The sequence below is a fragment of the Harpia harpyja genome, chromosome 3, assembly GCF_026419915.1.
Source record: "Harpia harpyja isolate bHarHar1 chromosome 3, bHarHar1 primary haplotype, whole genome shotgun sequence".
NCBI lineage: Eukaryota > Metazoa > Chordata > Aves > Accipitriformes > Accipitridae > Harpia > Harpia harpyja.
In genome coordinates this window covers 49,440,052-49,462,059 of record NC_068942.1, presented here as the reverse complement: position 1 = coordinate 49,462,059, position 22,008 = coordinate 49,440,052, and the positions used below count along the sequence as shown (strand labels likewise).

The 22,008-nt window shown below is 34.8% G+C and overlaps 1 protein-coding gene across 3 annotated transcripts in view; it reads right to left on the bottom strand.

Moving 5' to 3' along the window:
- The window catches only part of DPH6 (diphthamine biosynthesis 6), a 215,851-nt gene that overhangs the window by 64,769 nt on the left and 129,074 nt on the right, over nt 1-22,008 (bottom strand). For all 3 annotated transcript variants that reach the window (XM_052782504.1, XM_052782506.1, XM_052782507.1), the window contains one exon: nt 2,180-2,422. In XM_052782504.1, the coding sequence (XP_052638464.1) occupies nt 2,180-2,422 (243 nt within the window). The remainder of the gene's footprint in view (nt 1-2,179; nt 2,423-22,008) is intronic.

Sequence of the window (22,008 nt, the reverse complement as noted above, 5' to 3'; positions counted from 1 at the left end):
ACCAAAAAATAAACAAAACTACAGAAGTAAGTGACATGCTACTTAGCCTCTTAAATACAGATGCCATCAGAGTAAAGCTACTGTGGTCTGGCTTCCACACAGAAAGGCAGTATCTTACAGCATCCAACAGGCTGCTCCAAAGAAAGTTTTAAGGGATGTAAAAACTACATTTCCTGTTTTCACCGATTCTATGGAATAAGCAAGGGAGTACAACTGTCGTACAATTTATCAGTCATTTTACAAAGTTTTTCCAAATTTCAAACTTTACTGTTTTCCTTATTCTGAGAGTAAAGGAACAATTCTCCTAATACCATGCCAGCTAGTGCTCCTCCTCCAATACAAAATCTCTATTTCCATTAACAGGACAATTGTATTTTCAGGGCAGGACAATTGCTCCCTCTGGTTCCTTGTAATGGAAATGTTTGATACATCTTTTTCTCTGCTTTGCTGTTTACATAAACCCTTACTAATCAAAAAAGTATGCATAGCCTAAGGAAAAATTCAATTCCTCCATCTGAGCCTCCTATTGACAAAATGATAGGGAAATTGGAACATCCGGCTGCTAATAACATCTCATTCACACTGATATTTTAATTTTTTTTCAAAGCATTTTTAGATAGTGTTGTGGCACACGTTACTTCATCTGCTAATATTTTTTTGCTTTTTCTGATATTGTCATTAATCAATACGATCTGATAAGCACAGCATAAGATTGATGAACATCCTCTAGGACTGCTTGATGTCCCTCTATGAAGTTTTTTCTTAAACATTCCTGAAAACTGTTAGGCAGCTAACTCTTCAGAGAAGTATGCGGAGGCAGCAACCCATTTTTAAGCTATGGCTTGAACAATCAAAAAGTGACATGGGCCAGATATTAGTAATAGCCCAAAAGCAACAAACCTCATCAGTATTTTTCATGTAGCTAAGAAAGTACTGCCCAGTCATCTCAGTAAGTGGAAGAAATAAAAGACTCAATAAAGAGTGGCTGGTATGTATAATAACTACAGAAGACCTAAAAGATTCTATCTGGAAAAAGGAAAAGTTTCAAAGAACTGGTAAACACCACCAATCTGCCCTCAAATCATATATATTACAAATAAGAAAGCATGTAGGCTTCGTGGTCATGGTACCTGTTTCTAACCAGTCACATAGCAAAAAACTGAATTGAATTAAAAAATCTGAATTGAATTCAGATTCAACACACTTGGTCTTGGAGGAGTAGTAAACACTATTTAAGACGGTCCTTTATTAATAAATCGAGGTGGAATGTGTAAGCTTCTAAGTAAAGCCTACATCTTTACTCAGAAAGACAAGTGCCTAGTGCAGAGACTGAAAGCGAAGGCAAATAGAAGGAAAGTTTCAGGTGGATTTTCCCTTCTTCTATGGCAATATTAACATATACTATGCTTCCAAGCCATGTATTTCCCTGAGCAACCATAATAATTAAGTTATATTAAATTATGTTATACAGCAATTATGCAGTTACTACTCTTTTTTACTTATTTGTGGAGAAGTTACGTTTTATTTACAAGATTTGTGGCCATGCCCTTTTTAATGCTTGCATGGTGTTCCGTGGCTATTAAGAAAAGTGGTACATACGTAATAGAAATTATTACGGTATCGTTATAAATCACTATGCAAATTATTATGCTGTTAGAGATAATCTAGGGTCAACCGATAGACAGGCATGCCCTGATCTGGTCTTAAAACTTCAGCTGAATAATAAGGAATAATGAGCAGTAAACTGCTAAACTCTGTTGTCATGACAATATTGCTTGTAAGAAAGAGTGGGGAAAAAACTGCAACAGAACAACTCACAAAAAGTTGGAGTAAAATGCCCAGTTCTTATTATGAAAAAATATATGGGCAGAGGTAATTCAAATAAGGTATTGTTCACATTTTTGTTACAGGAATTGACTGCGCTCTGAGAGTTCTTTAACATAACGCTTTGGGGAATTAAGACAAAGTTAGTGATGAATATAACTTTCTATTAAGCAATTTTCTTTCTCAATTGTGCACAACCACTTACGAGCCAGAACATAACAGCTCAATCAAACCTTATTGTATCAGCTTTACTTGAACCCCTCTGAAATGTACTGAGAAAATTCTAATATTACTACAAGACTTAGAGGGGGGAAAAAAGACAACCCAGAAAGAAGAAAATGGATATCACAGCTACCTTTTTACACTCTCTTAATTTCTTCTGCCATATAGAGTGAGCAATAGGAATGTGCTTGCTGTCAGTTACGTAGCAGCTGGCTGTGATGACGTGGTGGAGTGCAGTCTTCTGGCTCATAGCTTCAAGAACTCGCTCAACATGACAGAGGGAAACGATGGCCTCAGTACATATGCCACCACTAACAAGCTGCATCGTACAAGGTACTAGAGCAATCTGTCCAGCACAGTAGAGAACATCTCCAACCTAAAAGAAAATAAAAGTAAGATTCTGAGAGTGTATAGAAGGCAAGGGATGTACTTTTCTCTTTTCCAGGTAGTTTCTTTAAACAGTACTGTTCTTTGCCATCATTTGTCACAAATGGAGCAAACGTGCCAGTCTAAAGATATTTTTTGATAGGGATTTAACTACAATATAGAAACACAGCACTGCAATAAACTTTAACCTAACAGTTAATACATGGATGCATGTGTCAGCTCGAAACAATAATATCTGACGTTACTGACTGTTACAGCTGCTGGATCACACTGATGCCCCAACATGGTTAAATACGTTATTGCTTTCTTTTTTTGAGTGATGATGCACACTACCTTTGGTTCAACGCTTTTTTTTTTTTAGCTTCTAAGTCTTAAGCTTTGTTTTACGTAAGAATATATAAAAAAGTATAAGTATATATCTGTAATGTCTTCAGTAAACTAATTTAAAAATACTATAAAAATAATACTTGCAGAACACCTAAAAGACTGTGTATGAAAAAAGTCATGATAATCCACCAGAAGGTAAAAGGAAATTGCAGATTGAAAATAAAATGCAGAAGAGTGCCAGTTGAGCGAAGAGATGGGTTCCTTTTGAAAATGGAATTAAATGGGTGGCCAGATATACCATCAATATATGTTTTAAGTCTGCAATGCAGTTACTTTGGGCTGATTTTCCAAAGTCTTCTTGGCAACACTCTGAAGACCTACTTTTTTTAACAGCAGCCAGCAACGGAAACATTTATTCTTGCTATTTAGACATTTCAAAGATTTATTATAAAATCTTAATGTAAATATCAAAACTTTTCATCCTCTTACGCTGCACTTCTCTAGGATGTCTGTACATTTCCTGATCAGTGAAGCACTAAATTTTATTCAATATCAAAAGAAAACTAAGTATAGAAGTGGGAAGTAAGGTGGGCGTAAGCAGCTTTGAAGTCAGCACAGGAAGCATTTTGCTAGGAGTAAAGAGAGGGAAAATGGACTGTGTAAGGAATCTTTAGGAAGAATTTTGCAGAACTTACTGTATGAACTGTAAAATTTCCTCAGAATTAAGAATAATTAAAAAAGAAATCTGTGTCCTAGAAGACATAGCAATCAAACCATGTGACAGACCCATATGCAACTCCAAATCTGTCCTCATAACTGTCTGTGTCTCACAAAAGACTCACACATGTAACTATTGGAAGAGTATCTTATACAATTTGGCATACAAGTTCTATGATTAGCAGCTGAAGAGGGGGAGGAGGCAGAGAGGAAACTTAATATATCAACTGACACCCATCAACTATTTAAATTGTTTAAAATATCTGAAATATTGTTTTGATAATGCTATATATAATCCTGAATTTGGAAAAAAAAATATGCAAGTAATACTTTGGTTTATAGGAACAAATGGTCTTTTTTTTTTTACAGTGCTATTTTAAAATATGTGCCATTGAACAAGGGAGTCCAGCCAGCTACCAAGTGGCATACTGACAAGATGAGAAACAAATTCAGGAAGATATGATTCAGAGGGGCACAAGTTTGTTTTTAAAGCAAGCCATTCATTTTCACCTCTGCAAAATGAAATCCATGTATTAGTCAAAAACTCCAATACAGGTATTTTATACTTCTACAGAAAAAAATCACACTGGCAATATTTCTTCCTTTTTTTCCTGTTGGGCTGCTGGCTTTCCATGCATCACCCATGTTAATTATTAGGTAGACAGAAGAGCTGTTCAACCAGTTCACTTCCCCTATTCTTGAACAGATTGTTTGAGACATAATATGAATACTAATTAACGATAAAATATCTGTCAGTGTTTTGAAATACGGACCAAGATAGCACTTTCTTAAAGTATCCTGGATAGTTCTGATACAATTAGCCCCACTGGTCATAAGCAAGGTCAAAAAAAATCTCTGAAAGATTTGAGCAAAATTGGCACCACTTTTGGCTCAGTTTCAGCGGGAATTTTGCAGAGTTCTTTAAAAAACAATTTAAAATCCCTCTGTTCCTAACATACTTGTTTGTATCTTAAGACATAATTAATAGAAAAACAGTGTTCCTAACATGCCACTATGTTATGGAAGGGTGGATGCAAGGGGGAAAGAGGGGAAAAAGGTCAAAACACGGCCACAGGTTTGCAGCAACTGTATTTCAGGGGGACTTAATTTAAGATAAGGGAAGGAGGAGGGATGTTCCTCTTCTCTTTCCCAGTGACTTGGTCATGAAAAGCAAGCATAAATAAACAATCAGCAGGGGCAAAGCAGCAAACCAGTACAAACACTGTTTTAGCAGATTTCAAGAGGTTGTCTTTAGAATGTTTGAAGCATTATACAGAAAATTGTTAGCAGAGTAAAAAGCATTTAAAACAGGGAAGACATCACAATATCTTGTTCACAGTACTGAAATCTTACAACGGGAGATGTCACAATGTATGGTGTCAGTCCTTGTGTTGTGAAAGTAGTCTGTAAAACCCTGCTAGAACCTTGCAACAGTTTATCTTTTTGGAGCATCTACAAGGATAACAGAAGATCTTCCAGGCTATACATTCACAGTGTATCAAGTGTAGAGGACTCGCATATCCAGTAAACTCAGCATAGAAACAAAACTACAATATAATGGATGTGTATTTATACATTAGATGTCTCAGCTTATACTGATGATTTAATTTTCACTGCAGCCCATGCACATATTTCCAGTGCTAAAATGTCATTAAACATTTGACAAACCAAAACCAAAAAAACCCTTGTACTGCTGAGATGCTCACTTGTACCAATTTATTTCCAATATAGCTCCACAGCAGTAAGCAGTTTATAAATGGGGAATTATGCGGTTCCACATTTCTTTCCTTTTTATTTTCATCTGTATCACTGCAAGTTAAATGAAAGGTGAGTCTTAATAAGCTAACACAATAGTTTAGCAGCTGTTTGGCTCAGTTAGCACAACTGTAAATAATCAAGGGAATTCAGTGGACAATCAGAACCTCAGTAAGCAATCCATACTCTTAACAGATAGGAATGCTGAGCTCTTATTTGAGAATTACTACTTTTCAGTGTAGCTGTGCTGCAGGAATTAAGTATAATATACAGCTAGATCACAGCTAATACAGAGAGAAGATTATAGTAGTAAATTATTATTTTAGTTCACCTTTTTTTTTCTAAGCTGCATTCACTTTTTAGGAAAGCAGAAGGAAAGTATCTACGGTACCATGGAAATGAAAAATCAGAAGAACCCTTGTTGACACTTGGAACTGTTCTATCCCATGAAGAAGTTTTTAACAGTATTATGTTACCAAAAGGACACACATATCTCCCACAAAATATAATTCAGGAAAAGAAACAATGAGAAAAACAGACTTAATGGGACATAAGTACTAACTTAAGCTACTATTGACCGAGAGAAAACTGTAATTATTGCTACTTTGAAAGAAACATAAGTAGTAGGATACCTATATATGCACTGAGTTGTTTGTTTTAATTAAAGGCCAACAGCAACTACGGAAACTTTATGAAACTTTTCCTGCTGGTATTAGTAAAACTTGCCAGTGATTAACTGACATAATGCAAAAACTGCAGGGAACTTCTAACGGAGATTTCAACCATTCACCCACAGGTATCTAGGCCAACATTAATAGTTGCACCATATGAACAAATGCATATTTCTTGGAAAGGATGGAGTCAATATGCAATCAGCCAAATCTTTGTTACGAATGCAGTTTGGTGTCTGAGTGACTGCTGCCCTTTAACAGGTCAGGGTGCACAAAAGATTCAGTGACCCCCTGACCTAACAGTGAAATAACCCACCATTATGTTCAGTCAATGTAAATAAGCATAACTGACAACGTGCTAATAGGCTGCCTCTGGTCTGCCATGTGTACCTGTGACCTTAATGAAGACCTAAATCAATTAATACTCCAGGCAATAAAGACCTCTGGCTGATTAAGTTAGATAGAAATCATCTTTTCTAATGGGATTAAAGCTGTAAGGTGGTGAACTTTTTATTTAATACATGATAATCCTTGCTTCCTACGGCCCTCTTATTTTAGCTAATGGTGGTAAAATTGCTTTTTGCAATGTGAAATCTTTTATTCAACTACCTCGTGTGAATAAAGTTTTAAAGGTATCGTTTAGACAACAGTAACTGAAAAGCTTTGAGTTCACACTATGAACACAAATTGTATCTGACTAACATAGTTCTAATATACCACAACCTTCAATACAATTCACGTTTTTCTTGAACTGTTACAAATTTGTAGTCTAAAAATTCCATAAATTAGTTGATCACACATAGTTTAGTTTGACACAGGCTTTCTTTTGAGAAAATTGTACAGTTATCAGTAGCTAAAAGATGAAGGATATATTTCTAAATGAAAAATAAAACATTATGATTATCTTTGACTAAAAAAAATTGACACTTATAAGAATCCACGTATAACTTAGTAAAATGCTTGCATATCATACCCCAAACTCCAGAACTTCCCTTTAAATAAAATAATATTTTTTCCTAGTTAGGTCAAAAAAGTATAATTAATCACCAGCATATTATTGCTATCTTATTGAAATAGCTGAAATTCTCCACAATTTTCAGCAATTTATAACTCAGTTTTCAAATGCCGTGACTCCAGTTTGCTAATCCTAATTTTGGAATGGAGCTTCATATGTTTCAAAATGTATTTGATCACCTAAGCTACAAGACTACAAAACACTCATCTTTTTGCATTACTCTTCACTATTAAAGTTTGTTTTATCAAAGTGTGATTTAAATCTTTCTCTTTGAACTTATATATTTGTGGGTTGAATTTGCAGGACATTTTAGCAAAATTAAGATACACCATCCCACAAAGTCATATTTGACACTGAGCACAGTGTCATAACACTAGCAACACACCTAAAACTTGTGTGCATTTCCTAATTGGAAATTATACCAATGAGAAGTATCACGTCATGCAGTGTGCATACACTGAGCAGCACAAAAGCTGGCCGTTCTTTAAAAAGGCTACTAACTTGACAATGCATCTGAAGAAGCCACAATAGTAATTGTTATGAATACTAAATCAACTTCAAAACAGTACATCTGAATACCTCCGATTCATAACTTACGCTGCCCAACTGTAAACACCTCTGCAATCCTCTAAAAATCAAATAATTCAAATTGAGCCTTTAGATTGTGCTGGATTTACAGCAGGCAATCTCATATAATACATTCCTGAACGTCTGTAGTACCTTGAAGTTTAACAAAATGCTATATGCACAGACTTGAGAGGGACGATCAGGTCAGAAAGCTTAAGAGAAGGTAAGATCAAAGTTTCAGCTTGAAAACCATTTTTTAAAGCCTGTTCTTTTACAGAAAATTGTAATATTTGCTTACATATTTTTGGCAATGTGTTGGTTATATTTAAATCTTGATCAATGCCAAATCAATTTTATTCTGTTCTACAACTGATGGAAATAAAACCCACATACTTCTGATTTACAGAAGACAAAGATTCAGAAACTGAAATTTTCACAAAAAAACCATCCCAAAAGCTGTCATTCACATTTCAAGGGAGTATGAGACATCAAACAAAAATAAACCTAGCTTTTAAAGTCAGTGACTGTAGTTATAAACATCTAGGAAAGGTTCCAGTAAAGCAGGTGAAAAAGGCTTGCCACCTAATACGTCCATGTGGGCATGACAGCTAGTCTGAAGTCTTTTCCAGGACTCTCATTTTGGTCTACATGGAATCTCCAATACACAGAGAGGAAATGAAGAAAATGGAGGTAAAATATTCTTTTACTATGCATATTTTGGCCAATGTCCTGTACTGGCACACAGGGTACATATTGTTCATTTATGGAAAATTACAGTAGACAGTTCAAAGACTTAATTGCCATACAGGATAAACTGTTCACAACCTAAAGGATGTTTTTTTCCTAAATAGAAAAAGAGCAGCCTCCCTACTTGAAAATGAGCAAGCTAACAAGAGTATTAATCTTTGATGCATTCCTTCCTTGGGACAATGGACTTCTAGTCTTCATGACTATTAATCTGTCCACTTTTACAAAGCCTACCATTTCCTCTCAGACTTTTGAAAAAAATCACAAGTTCTCACACAACCACATTAGCAAAATCTGCCAGCTGTGAAAAATTGCAGAACACTCAGCTTTATGAACACACCTTATCTAAAAGATGGAGTAAAACCTCCAAACTTATTATCATTTACTCATTTCTTATTCATATCACTTTGAATGAAGATGCCAGACAAAACAAATGAAAAAGAAGAACTAAGATTAGTCTATTCCAGAACAGTTGGGGTTCAGATGGGGAATGAGAGACTTAAATCAATATTTACCAAGAAAAGTAAAGGTATATTCAGGGTCCAGAAAAACAAGGTGGAAAAGATCAGTATCTCAAAGTGTAAAGTAATGCAAATGACTCAATGTGGACATGGACTATTGAGCAATGGATACCATATTTTCAGAAAATGCATATTATGTCCACCACAGTTGATTGTGTTTTTTAATTAATCATATATGCGTAGATAAGGGAGGATAATGGTTGTAATTCATCTGGATTCTTAAAATATCTGATACAGCATATTTGGAAATTATTTTTAACTCTCCTAATTATAAATGCTGTTAACTAGCTGATAGTCTGTAAGGAGAGAGTAATGAAAATGCCAGAGTACTGAAGTGGGGTGCCGCAGGGACTGGTATTAGGCCTGATTTTGTTTAACATCTTCATTAAGTCAGTGGAAGAAGGGATTAACAGCATGATAATGAAACCCACAGAGGATACTAAATTAGAATGTGCACCGGTAGAAATAATAAAAATGGACACAGATAGGTTTGAAATAAAGGCAGGAAGTAAGAAAATGAGACTTAACTTAGGAGAAATGAAAACTCATGCCAGAACATATGGCTAAAATATTTTGAAATACAGATATTCATAACAAGGGATAAAACTTGACTGCGGAAGTGCTGAACAGTTTATATTAAATCCTAACTGCTCTTTACTAGAAGCAAGTTCAGTATAGGACAGGAGATACAGTCTCTGTTCTCATGAAACAGGTCTAATTCATCAGATCTACCAAATACTTGTTCCAAGGTAAATAACACCTACCCTTGGCTAATGAACGAGTGAAATTTTCTAAAATGTCAGAAACTGGTACCACACCCTTTAAGAAAGGTATGATTTCCATATTTCAAAATTAATGCTGTAAAAGAACAGGTGATAAAAGAACAGGTTTCAAATGATTATTCAGAGCTGATGAAGTACTTTTTTCAGTAGTTTTTACATTTCATCATTAACACTCATTTTCAGTTTATAGGCCAGCATAGTGGCATTCAAAGTATGAAAACCATTTTAATCTGCCAGGGTAAAGATATAAAAATTCAAAAAATACTTTTTTTCCCCTCTGTTAACAGGAAAATGTCTAAACCTTACATGAGGTTACATTGGCATTCATTTGGGGTTCCCACACAGTTCATTTGTGGTTTTGCTATTTATGACTATTATCTGAAATTTATTCTGATAAGGATAGCTTTATAATATATCAGCATTCTTTCTTTGTCGGTTCTGTATTTTAAAAAAAGATATCGCTAGCATGTTCACATGACATTCCTCCCTCCCTGATTTCTACATCTTTCTCCATCTACGCTTGCAGTTCTAGGGGACTGGAGAGCATATATAATAAGAGAGAGATTATAAGGTAATTGTATCCACACACGCAATATCTAAAGGAAGATAAAGAAAAAAGATGAAGCGGTATCCTTATATACCTATATGCTTTTATATTACAGACTTTGTCTCTACATTTTATCCTTAAACATACAATCTGATTAGAAAGGGATCTCATAATATCCTTCCCACATTAACTGAAGTTTCTACTCAGAAAGTCCACTTACAGTAAACTAAATCAGCAGTTAAACTATCACTGCAGTGATAAAGCAGTCCAAGAAGGCACAGTACAAATTTCCAGGATCAAGTTTCTACTAACAATAAGGGTGCTACTGCTTAATGCTGTACCACTGTTCTGGAATACAGCATCCAAGGAGAACCAAGACTGCAGTCATAAAAGCCTATGAAGAGTGAGTTGATTTTTTTCATTCCTACCTGTCTTTACAATCCTTGCTCATGCCAACTGTCGAATAGGTTAGTGTGATTATAAACAGAAGAGGGACAGCTAGGCAGAGAAAATACTCTGTATTGAAAGGTGAAAGTGGTTCATCACATGACAGTAATTCACAGCGTATGAAATACATTAACACTGTGACATTCTATTCTTACAGAAAACATTTCATTCCCAGCCATCACTTGGCTTAATATTCTTTCTCAAAATATGCTTTTCACGAATGTCATTGGCTACTTTAAGATACTGGTTTGCGATAACTGGGAGACAGGAAAGAAGCAGTTGCATAAAACCAAGAATCAGTTAACTGAAAACAGTTAACTGTAATAACAGTATTACTAAGCTAAAGTGATAGTTCTCCTTCTAGCCATATAGTGTGGTTTTGTACTTTACCTATCCTCTATGTATACACAGTCTCACATGGATTTTACTTATATATATCACTACCTAAATAATAATCAACATTAAAACACTTCAATGTACATCAAAGATTTAGTGCAGAAGTCCAATTTAAAATAGACATACCACCATTTCCCAGTGGAAATGCAAGGAGACTTATTCATGCAACTAGACGTACATGTACAGTATACATAATAGTAATGCATATAGAATATAACGTACACAATATACACAATCTTTTACCTATTTATTCATATTGCAGTGATAATACTTTCTTACATAAGATAATACCTTTCTCTAGGGACCCAACTTCCAATGCAAAAATATGTCAAGTTCTGATTATACTTATAGAAACTGAAACTTGCAACAAAGATCCACAAATATACTTAATATTCTTGGCCAAACTAATGTCATATTATCTTTTCTGCATCATCAATTAAACCAAACTTGACAAAGAGATGAGTTTGGGCATTAGGAACCCCATGGTATCAGCCACAAAATCCAGCAGTACAGGAAGTGTCCATAGTTAAAATTCTGTCTTCTGAGCACTATGACCCAATCTGTAAATTTAAAGAATTTGTAATTTGACAGTAACAATGTATTATACATGTCTCATATAATCTGAAATACAATGTTCATGAAGTGCAATCCAAGAAAAATAACGCCCTTGTTACAAGCATGAAATTGCCTATCCTAAAATCTAAAGATTCCTAACAGTTAGAACAAAATAAAATTATTGGAAATTAGAGAAAGACAGCACCAATCTCAGAAATACACTAAATATGCTCATCCAAACACATTTTCACAACTTTTATTTGTTGTACACTGACCTTTTATCAGAATTGCAGCGTAGACAACATCCCTATATAAAATATCACTAAATTCCTAAATGTGCAGTCAGGCAGATTTTACTATGTACCTTTCAGAGGGCAGATTTTCTCTTAGATCGGCAGCACTTCATGACAAGAAGTTACCTATTGACTAAGTGGTAACTTGGAGCATTTAAAAATTAAGTTTCTGTAACAAATTATATTTAAATTCTGTGTTGTAATTGGACTGTAACTATATTACAATTATATTCTGTGCTGTAATACATATTCATTTGGGTATGGAGTTATAATCTTGCATTACACATTTTCCTAATTTTTTCTGTTTTTCTAATTTTTTTTTTTTTTGGTACATTCACCTTATTGTCCTTTTATAATACTTCTTTTCACAGAATCTTCTAGATGGTTTAAAAGGATGAAAGTTGGGAACTGGGAATTGCAGCATGTTGACAGTATATTAGTAACTGATAGATTACTAATAAAAATACGTATCTTGTGTTCTGCTAACCAAGCTGCCATCATGTTTCTATCCATCTTACATCACAAAGTGAGGTCAAGAACCAGTGCTTGCAAATTTACCATGCGCTTAGTCCTTTTTGTTTGCATTATTAGTAGAAGTAGTTATTCGGGCTAGTAAAGACTAATTGCACAGTCAAGCCCTCTGATATAAAAATGGGTACAAAGCAAAGTGTTGAAACTAAAAGGGGGTAAATAAGAGGAAGGGAGGGGCAGAAAGCAGTAAGGAATAATCCAGCAATTAGGTTAATCAGCTGCGATATTGCTGAGATCCAGGTTCAAATCCCTTCTTTGGTATTTTTCTTTTGCCCGGTAATGGCAGTGCTGTTGCGGCAATGGGCAGTCCAGCAAGCACATCTCTCAGTGTCTTCTACTGGAACTGTTCTAGTTTGTCTAAATAAAATCATGTTCTTGGACCAACACTCCGTTCTGTTTCTTGATGAGTGTTTTAATCAGTATGCTAGAAGTTAATATAGGATGTAAAGATCCCGCTCTATGACAAAAAGTATTAGTAAGGATCTGAAAAAACTTTACAATGAACGTTAAATCAAAATTGATACATTCCCGATTATGATTTCTACCTTGATAATCCAACATTATCCAAAAAGAAACAACCTACTGAAATTCCAAGTATTCCAAACTGCTATGAGATGGTCATTGATACCTTCTAGCTTTTTGAAATACTAAGCATTTAGCAATATGAAAGATACCTAACATAGAATAAGCATTACACTGCTGAACATTTAAGACCGATGATCCTGTACAAACACAATTTTTGTGAAATATTTAGGCTACTTCAAAAGAAGTGAGAAGATAAAATGGAAATCATGTTGGGAAGGTAGATTTAATTACATTTTTGAAAATAAAATAAAAATACATACAAAAGCCTAATGTGAACGTGAGATGTGATCAGGAAGTTCTCTTTGAAGTATAATGGTTAAAACTTACTTAAGCACAGAAATGATGAATTAGAAACATATCTATGACATTACTATCAGAAAACCTTTGAACTTTTTATTTGAATTTTATAAATAACCATTAGAGTACCTCTTCAAAAACAGAGGCTGTATCAAAGTCTACAGATTATGCTGAGAACAGTTTAAATATCTAATTTTGCTTTTTGAGCTTAGAAAAATTATAGGTCATTGAAAATATGACCTTGTATGACAATACGAATGTCTAATATTTTGCTCGTTCAGCCCAACAGAAAGAGCTTCTAATTATCAGCTAAACAGTATTTGAAAAGTTCGCAAAAATGCCAAAATTTTCAAGGATGAACTGTCTCATATAAATTTTGCATTCTATTTACATGACATATAGGATTGAAGTTGCATGACTTGACTGTTCACCTACCAGTTTTAAGTAATGTTTTAGGGTTTTGTGAAAAGATTGGGTTTTGCTGTTAAAAAAGTTTGGCCTAAATTCAGCCAGCAAGAATTATTTGTTATGAAGTCCAGTGAAGTACAGTTAACACACAGCATCTTTCAATGTTTCACTCCAGAGTTTCCGTTTGGCAATATAACTGTTCACAGCATTTAACTCCGAACTTTAGGGTTTCTGCCATTCAGGCCTGAAGGAGTTAAATCTCACAGCTCTTCAACAAAAAACAATTACATGTTTTTGCAGAAAAATATCACATGCTGATAGTGAATAATTAAATGCTCAAACCAAAGAGAAATGAACTATTTCTGTGATGTATGTTTTGAACTTCTAATAGCTAGTCTCATTCTTCAGAATAATAGCTGTGTTAGAATCAGAAAGGGCACTAATGGGGAATGAAGAAGGGTATGAAAGAATAATACACATAACAGGAAGAAAGGTGAAGAAACAGAGTAATTTCAACGGATATTTTTATTTGTTGTTTGTAATGTTAACTCATGGTGTCATGGACGTTTATGTAAAGGAATGTTATTCATTGTACACCCTGACCTTGTAAGGTGATATAAAGCTTTGATTTGGTGCAAGATTTAGTAGGAGCAGAAATTGCACCTTGCAGTACTCAGCTCTGGATGCAGAACAAGATAATGGTGAAATTCAAATGAAATAAGCCCTTTAAAACACCATCAGAGAACAATAAATCAGCTCGACACCTTCCCAACACAGGAAATTGAGAGTTAACCAGTGTACCCAATTTCAAATTTTTTTTTAAAGGAGGAATAAATCTGCTATAGGGAGCTGGTTTGATAGACCTTTGAAGGTCTTCAAAACTCTCACTAATATGTTATTCTCTAAAAAATATTCCCATAATTCTGCTGTCTCCCATCATTCCTTGCCTCGAGATTCATCTGTCAACTTTGATGCATCTTTTAAAGTACCCCTCCAAGCCTAAAAACCATGACTACAGACCACAGAAGAGAACTCTTTGCTTTGAAACTATCTGATCAATCAGAAGATCATTTACCTGCAAGCATTATTTGGTGAAGCTAAAGCGGCACATCAACCAGCAGCATCTGAAGGCTGAGGCAGCAAAACGTCAACAACAAATTGTCATTGGCATTCCATTTATGAACCTTCAAACAGCATCAGATCTTTTCCATGGGAAACCAGATCAGGTCAGACTGGAGCTGAATATTTCTTAACAAGCTAACCATCAAAAGAACTTACGTTTTGAATAAAAAGGCTATCATTTGTTGATTTGAATATCAAAGGGATCCACTGCAAACTCCCAGTCTAGAAAAACCTCCCTAAGCTACACCAGACAGGTGTTTAATAATCTATTATTAAGGCACTATTTTAGGTTACTCAGAATCATAAAAAATAGCTGTAACTGTGAAGCTGCAAATGGGACTGCACAAAGAAATGAATGCTATTAACATACTATTAACAATTCAAAAGAATGAGTTGACATACCAATCAAACTTGTTAATTGACTGTCAATGGCCTGTCCCTGAATATACAACATGACTGCATTATATATTTCAAATGCTGACAGGAAGACAGTTTCATTTGCATTAACTTCATAAACTGATCAACAACCAAACTGCCACATACATTTATAATGGGAAGCTGAATCATTTCAATATTCATGCAGCTCTGTAATTGTAAATTAGGTGCTGGCAAACAATACAATACTGTACATACTCTAAAATATCCTAAATTTCTCTGACCTACTTTCTTTTTTATTTTAAAAGAGCAGTGGAGAAAAGTTGTCTTTTACAGAGATGATTATTACTTTAATTTATGGTTCATGCCTTAGGCAAAATTTGTTTGCAACCTAGTTTGCAAGCATAGTTTATAACTCTACTCTAGATGCATAACTGGTCCGCAATATATGAGGCACGCAAGGTGATGTAAAATTTTTCTTGCTTTAGTTTTGTGAAGTGTAAATACTATTAAAATACAGAGTAAATCTGTAAAAAAAAGTGAATGAAAATCTGTACTATTTCCCTGCTATGACACAAAGCAGATGTCAGCACTGAAACCACTGAAACTTTCTAATTAGACATTGAAACATATAATTTAAAGTGGAAAGTATTGTTCTTGCACATCCTTCCCTATGTCCTAGAATTTATTGCCCTCAGAGGTCCTGTCTATATAAAGTATCTTTCCTAAAAATATCTCATAATTACACCCATTCAGTTTCACTGGGATTGACAGTGATAGCAGCTGAAATGGCTGTGATAGTGCTGCCATTTTAGCCAAATGGTTAGTCAGACATACTCTGAGCAAAGTCACAAATCATAGGAGTTGAGAGCAGAAGTGCTAGTGGCTCTTCCATATTTCTGCACATATTTATCAATCCAGCGGAAATGACCAAGGGCTGGTAATAGCAGGAAGATGACAGAAAGAATTCCCAATAAAAGACATGGGCCAACATTCTTCACTTTTCCCATTTAGGATTTCCTCCTGCAACACTTACTATCTTGCACTTCTGCTTACAGAAAAATACAGTTCTAGCTAAGGTAACAGAGAAGTATTCAAATGTTGCCATTAACGACTCCGTGTATTAGTACCTATTCATACGCTTTAAGCATAAAGGGTAGATATGAAAGAAGAAATTTGGTTTTATTTGTTCATGAAGTGCTATAGGCATATTTATCACTGTTTATATAGAAATAATAATATCTCAGTCACTTTGAGAATTGGAGAAATGAAGCTAAGCAGAAATGTTGCAAATGAGGATTAAGTCATGAGGGTCTGAAAGTGTTCCACTGAAGGCTAAGTAGTAACTGATCAAAAATTCTGAAGTTGTCAGGTCAGTCACATTCCCTCTACATCTGTATGACCCGGAGGAAGTATAAGCAAGTTTTAAACATCTCAACTGTAAATGCACATTGTCTTCTTTTCCCCTCTTTTATTATTACTGCTTTCATCCTGTCAATCCAGCAGTCACTTCCCTGGCTTTAAAGTTATTGCAAGAAGAGCCTAGCACTATACACTAGCATAACCATACAGATATCACATAAACGTCCAATGAATCTGCAGTCATGACAATCTTCTCCTGCATTTCCTTTCAGATGAAGAATATCAGAGGACAATTTCTCTGCTATATATGTGAGGTGCTATATTTTAGACTTTATTATTTGTAGTATAGAAGTAAGACTGAGAAGAAAAAGTATTCACATTTATTGTTCTAGCAACTGCAATTGAAGAGCAGAAAGACTAACAAACTGAAATATAAAACCTTTAGAAAAGCTGAATATAGTGGAGCTACTGGGGTGATGGCAGTCCCAAATCACCTTAACTGTTAATCATGAAAGATTAGTTATACTACAAACTAGACATTAACTTTGATATCTTCCCTGAAGTATAAGCTGAGTAACTGTCATACTGAATAACATCGTATGACGAGTACTGCTAAGTTCTTACGCTGACAAAACAGGGATCATTAAAGCTTCAACATCCTTTCAGGTAATCAATGTACTATAAGCAGTATGTGATTAAAAGCATTTAAGACATGAAAAGTGTCAAGGTAAAGGACAGCTCATTACTCAAAGGATGTAATATCTATAAAACCAGCCATCTCAGGAGGAGCTGGTCATTTATTACTCGTGCTAATAGTAACTCACAACTGCAGTGAATTCAGTAATTCATGCTCCAAGATTTATAAAATTTGATCATAAAATATATACATATATACAGCTGAAATATGTGCACACATACATATTACTGTAACAGAAATGATGTGACATATGTTCATGTTTCAAAAAGACACTTGATTAATTTTAAGAAGCTACAGTTTGTCTGCACTGCTTCAAAATTTACATTTGAAATAGTCACATTCTAATTTACTCAAATACACATTTTCAATGAAATTTTCACTACCTTAGCTGAAATCTTCCTGACCCTCAATAGCCTGTGGCCAGCATAGTTTTTATAGGTAGGGATAAAAACTCCTGTCCTTGGGAAGAATGAAACTTTCTGTCATGCACATAAAGTTCCATCCATGTCGGAAATGGTGCTTTCTTGGGAGATCAGCATGAGACTAGAGAACTAATTTGGACACAAAACTGGATTATCACAGAACTCATGATCATTATCTTTTAATTGGAAGACAGGCTTCTCAAACTTCACTGTCTTTAGAAAGCTCACAAAACATTATGGACATTTTATAACACAAAAAAGATTACATCAAACACTTCCAAACAGTACAGAGCTGCACATATACCATTTGTTTTGGATGAGAATGGTGAGTACAAGAAACATGTAGCCAGTGTTGCTGCTGAATGCATTACTGTCAGTTGCTCAGTGATTAATGGCAAGATCAGGACTTGTATTATACTGTACTGCAGAGGTAGAATGGTTCAAGCAACTAATCCCAGTCCAAGTTCATAACTGAACAATGAGCAGCTTAACGCAAACCTGTCTGTATTTGCTATTTTTATAAGGAAAAATTGAGATGAACAAATAACAAATTTATTGTAATTTACTGAGAAAATATTCAGTGGATTCGATGCCTAACAAAAATATTCTAGCTTGCATTACAGTCCTGTTTTCATTCCCACAGAAGAAACGTCACTCTGAGATCTGCTTTAGTTTGAATCACTGTTATGGTTCTTAAAAATACAGTAAATAAGAAATTAAATTAAGTGGTCCACCCAGCTGGATTGAAAAGAAGAAAACATTAAAGGGTAAGGTGTTCCATATTCCTGAGCATTTGTGCAGTACCAGTGCTTGTTTTGTGTGGGAAAGTACAACAATGTTAACATTAGCTTATACTTACTTCTTGCATACAGGTGCCAAGGAAAATGCAAGAGGAAAAAGAAGCAATTCCATAAATCTAGAATAAGCCTTGTATTAGTTCTAACATTAGTCTAATTATTGAGAAACTATAGCAGTAGCATAACAAGGAAGCTAATTCATTGATTATTTCAACTTTAGTTTTAGTATTACCATACAGAGAGATATATAAGCACTCACATATAAATAATATTAACATATCAGAGATGAAAACTTACATACTGATTGGGAAATACCAAAAATCAGGATACATATGGAAACTTCATGTATATTTGATTATCAGTGAAATATACATGCATTTGTGTTATAAATGTCCATTTATATTTAAGAAGATAAGCCTGAACTTATTTGCAGGATGTTCAGAGTTATGGCAAACACATTAAAACAATCAACATTAACAGACTTTTGTAATGCTTTATTCCTTAAATTTGATCTTAGCGGAATTTTTGTTTTTCAAGAAAGCTGGTGCTTTCTTGATACTGCTTTCCAATTGCTATACTTAATCTTCTTAGTATGTAAAGCCATTTTTCCTGAGAGGAGTTACAAAAAGGTAACTTTGAAGTTTCTACCTGCAGCCACCTCTTATTTATATCATGTGAATCTGTAACACTTTTCCTGCTGAAGACTCTGCAACTCACTGCATAGGTAAAATGATTTTTTAAATTTTTCTGCAATTTGCTCAACAATTATGGGAAGCAAGCAAACAATGTATTTCAGCCCAGGAATTTTTTTCTTAATTTCTCAGGCATTTTAAAGGATACAGTTGAGAGAATGAATGTTTTGTAACCAAAGAAAAATCACCATCATCCAGTCTTTACCTAATATCTACATTTCATTTATAGAATTCAAATTTATTGCTACCTTTTCAAAATTCAGGAAAAAAATAACCTTGCAGATTTGTTACTGTTACAAAGAAGAAAGCTGGAACTTTACACAATGTGAGCTGCAGACAGACTTGACTGAGATTCTTCAGGCACTTCCTCAAACACAGAATAAGATCTGACAGATTCCTTCACATGCGGGAAAGGCCCAGAAAGAAAATGTTTGACGAATGTTTAGTAAGCTATCCATTTAAGGAATATTCAAATCCTTTCCATCCCACTAGCAGAAGACTGCTGCAACTGTCTTCAGAGGACAAGTCCCAAATAAACATATCTTATTATAAATCTCTCTTTTTATGTGCTCTCTGTCCAAGGGCTGAGATCAATCTAATAATTCCAGAAATTATATACATTTGATAACATTTGTCAAAGTCCAATTCAGCATGACTAAAATTCACTTATCTACCAAGAAAATTATAACAAAGTTAAAACAGCAGGAAATAAAATCAAGTGTGTCTTATCCGAGCATTTGTCACAGAACAGTTGCAAAATTTGTAAGCCACATTTGTTGCATGACCCCAACATGACAAAAAGTAAATCAAACATTTTTCAGTAATACAGTTGCAGTTAGTGCTAATGTATTATTTACTCATCCCAGCCTTCACAGGAATCCCATCCTGTTCAATTGTCATTATTATAATTACCCCCTTTCCACAGAGTCAGGGAACTGGCACATATGCAGAAAAGTAAACAGAAGCCTCTTCTGCCGGTGGATTAGTCTCAACATTGCCAATCTTGTTTTTTGGGTATTTGACCTTGATAGGAGCAGTTCTCAGGTTGCCCCTTAATGAGAGAAAAATCTTATTAACAGTTTAGGGCTTTTAATGCCCAATTTTCCAAAGCAGGAATGTCATTGCAATTTCTTCCTTCGATATAGTCATGAATTTTATTGCCATGAAATTAAACTGTTGTAGAAGTTTAGCATGTTACAGGTTTCAAAGTGGCATTGATCTGCTGTATCAGCTCTGATCAACCTTAGGTTGCTGAGACAGTGAAGACGGCTTCTTTCTTCCCTACAAGCTAAGAGTGTTTCTTTCTATCATAGGGGCGTTGGGTTTATCTGTCCTAACTGGTAAAATATGGATGAACCTAAAGACAATACTTACCTCTAGATATATAAAATGCATACATTAGATCTCAATAGAATTAGTCTGCTGTCTTTCTTCCACAAAACCAAGTATGCTATGTAATTTACAATGCCTCATTCAACCAACTCAAATTCTAGCCGTTATAAAGCAAAACTGTAGTATAACTGTATATATTTTTTTTTAAAAGGTAAAACATATAGTTGTTTAAAAGTTTAGTACATCCCTATCAGGAATACAGTAACAATGATGTAACAACAACAACAAAACCCAGAAATAAAAGTCACCAGGAAACAATTGTTTTACTATTTCAGTCTAAGATAAGTATATGGCAAAAAACATGGTGCAACAATCCAATTTCCTGCTTATACCACATATCTCCTAACTCATGAGGCCTACATAGTATATGGATGTGCTATGTAATCATTTAGTTTCCAGAAATGTTCCACAGTGCTCAGAATTTGTTCTAGTGTTGAACCATTTAGTTTCTTCACAATGTCTTAACAATCCATGCTGTGTCTTTAAATGCAAAAACCTACCTTATCAGACCAAGAGTAGTAGTCCCTAATGTGAAAACTATTTCCTATATACCAAAAGTACTCCAGCAATAAGGTGCCTAGGTTACTCATTCAACTCCAAACGTTCCAGAATTTTAGCCTTAGACTTCTAAAGCCGCCTTCTCTGTATGCTGAACAGAAGCTCTTTGAAGTTTTACAGACACCTCTATTGAGGCTCTCAGTGACCACTGAGAATTTTGATCTGGAAGCCCACAGACAAACAATCCATAGTCCACCTTGAGACATTTAAGAAACAAGTCTGTCCCTCTGCAATACGTGTGTTTGTGTATGTATACATACATATACGCTTTCAGAAATAAACATAAGCGTACTATCAACGCTGTCTTTATAAACTATGTATACTCTGGTTATAGATTAAAGTAATTTCATTCAAAAAATGAAGAGTATAGAGACAACAGGAAGACTTTCAAGTGCTTCAGCAACCTGTACAGAATAAAAGTATGAGAGGGTGATCCAGCCTGAGGTCAAGATAACATAATTAAGTAATAAACATCACAACAAAAAAAAGGGAAAGTAGGAAGAAAATACAAATCTAGACATCATATGAAAAGTTCAATTTTGTTGGACAGTCAAAATGACATTGGTGGGGCTTACTGCAATGCAGTGACAGCTTAAAGGAGCACCTCTGAGCAGTGTAGGAAAAGCGATTCATGATGAAATGCGGTAGAAACAGCTACTGATTTTTGTCTAGGGGAGATACATACTACACATCAGCAAAACAATTTCATAACATTGCAGTTTGGAAGTTCCCTCCAAGCTCAGATACAGAAATACGCCTTTAGAGGAATCAGACTATAAATCTGTGAGTTAAAATTCTATATTAATTTTGTCACTTAAAACTCAAAAGCAAGGTATTCCCACAAGTAAGTCAGGCTGTACAACTTTGATTATAACCTCTTATTTGTATTAACTCTACATAATCACCTCTACATTCTATGCAGGAGTCCCGTTTCATTTAGCAAGCAGATGTTTTCAGATTACAGTGTTGGTTTCTTTGCTTTTTAAAACTGCTATAC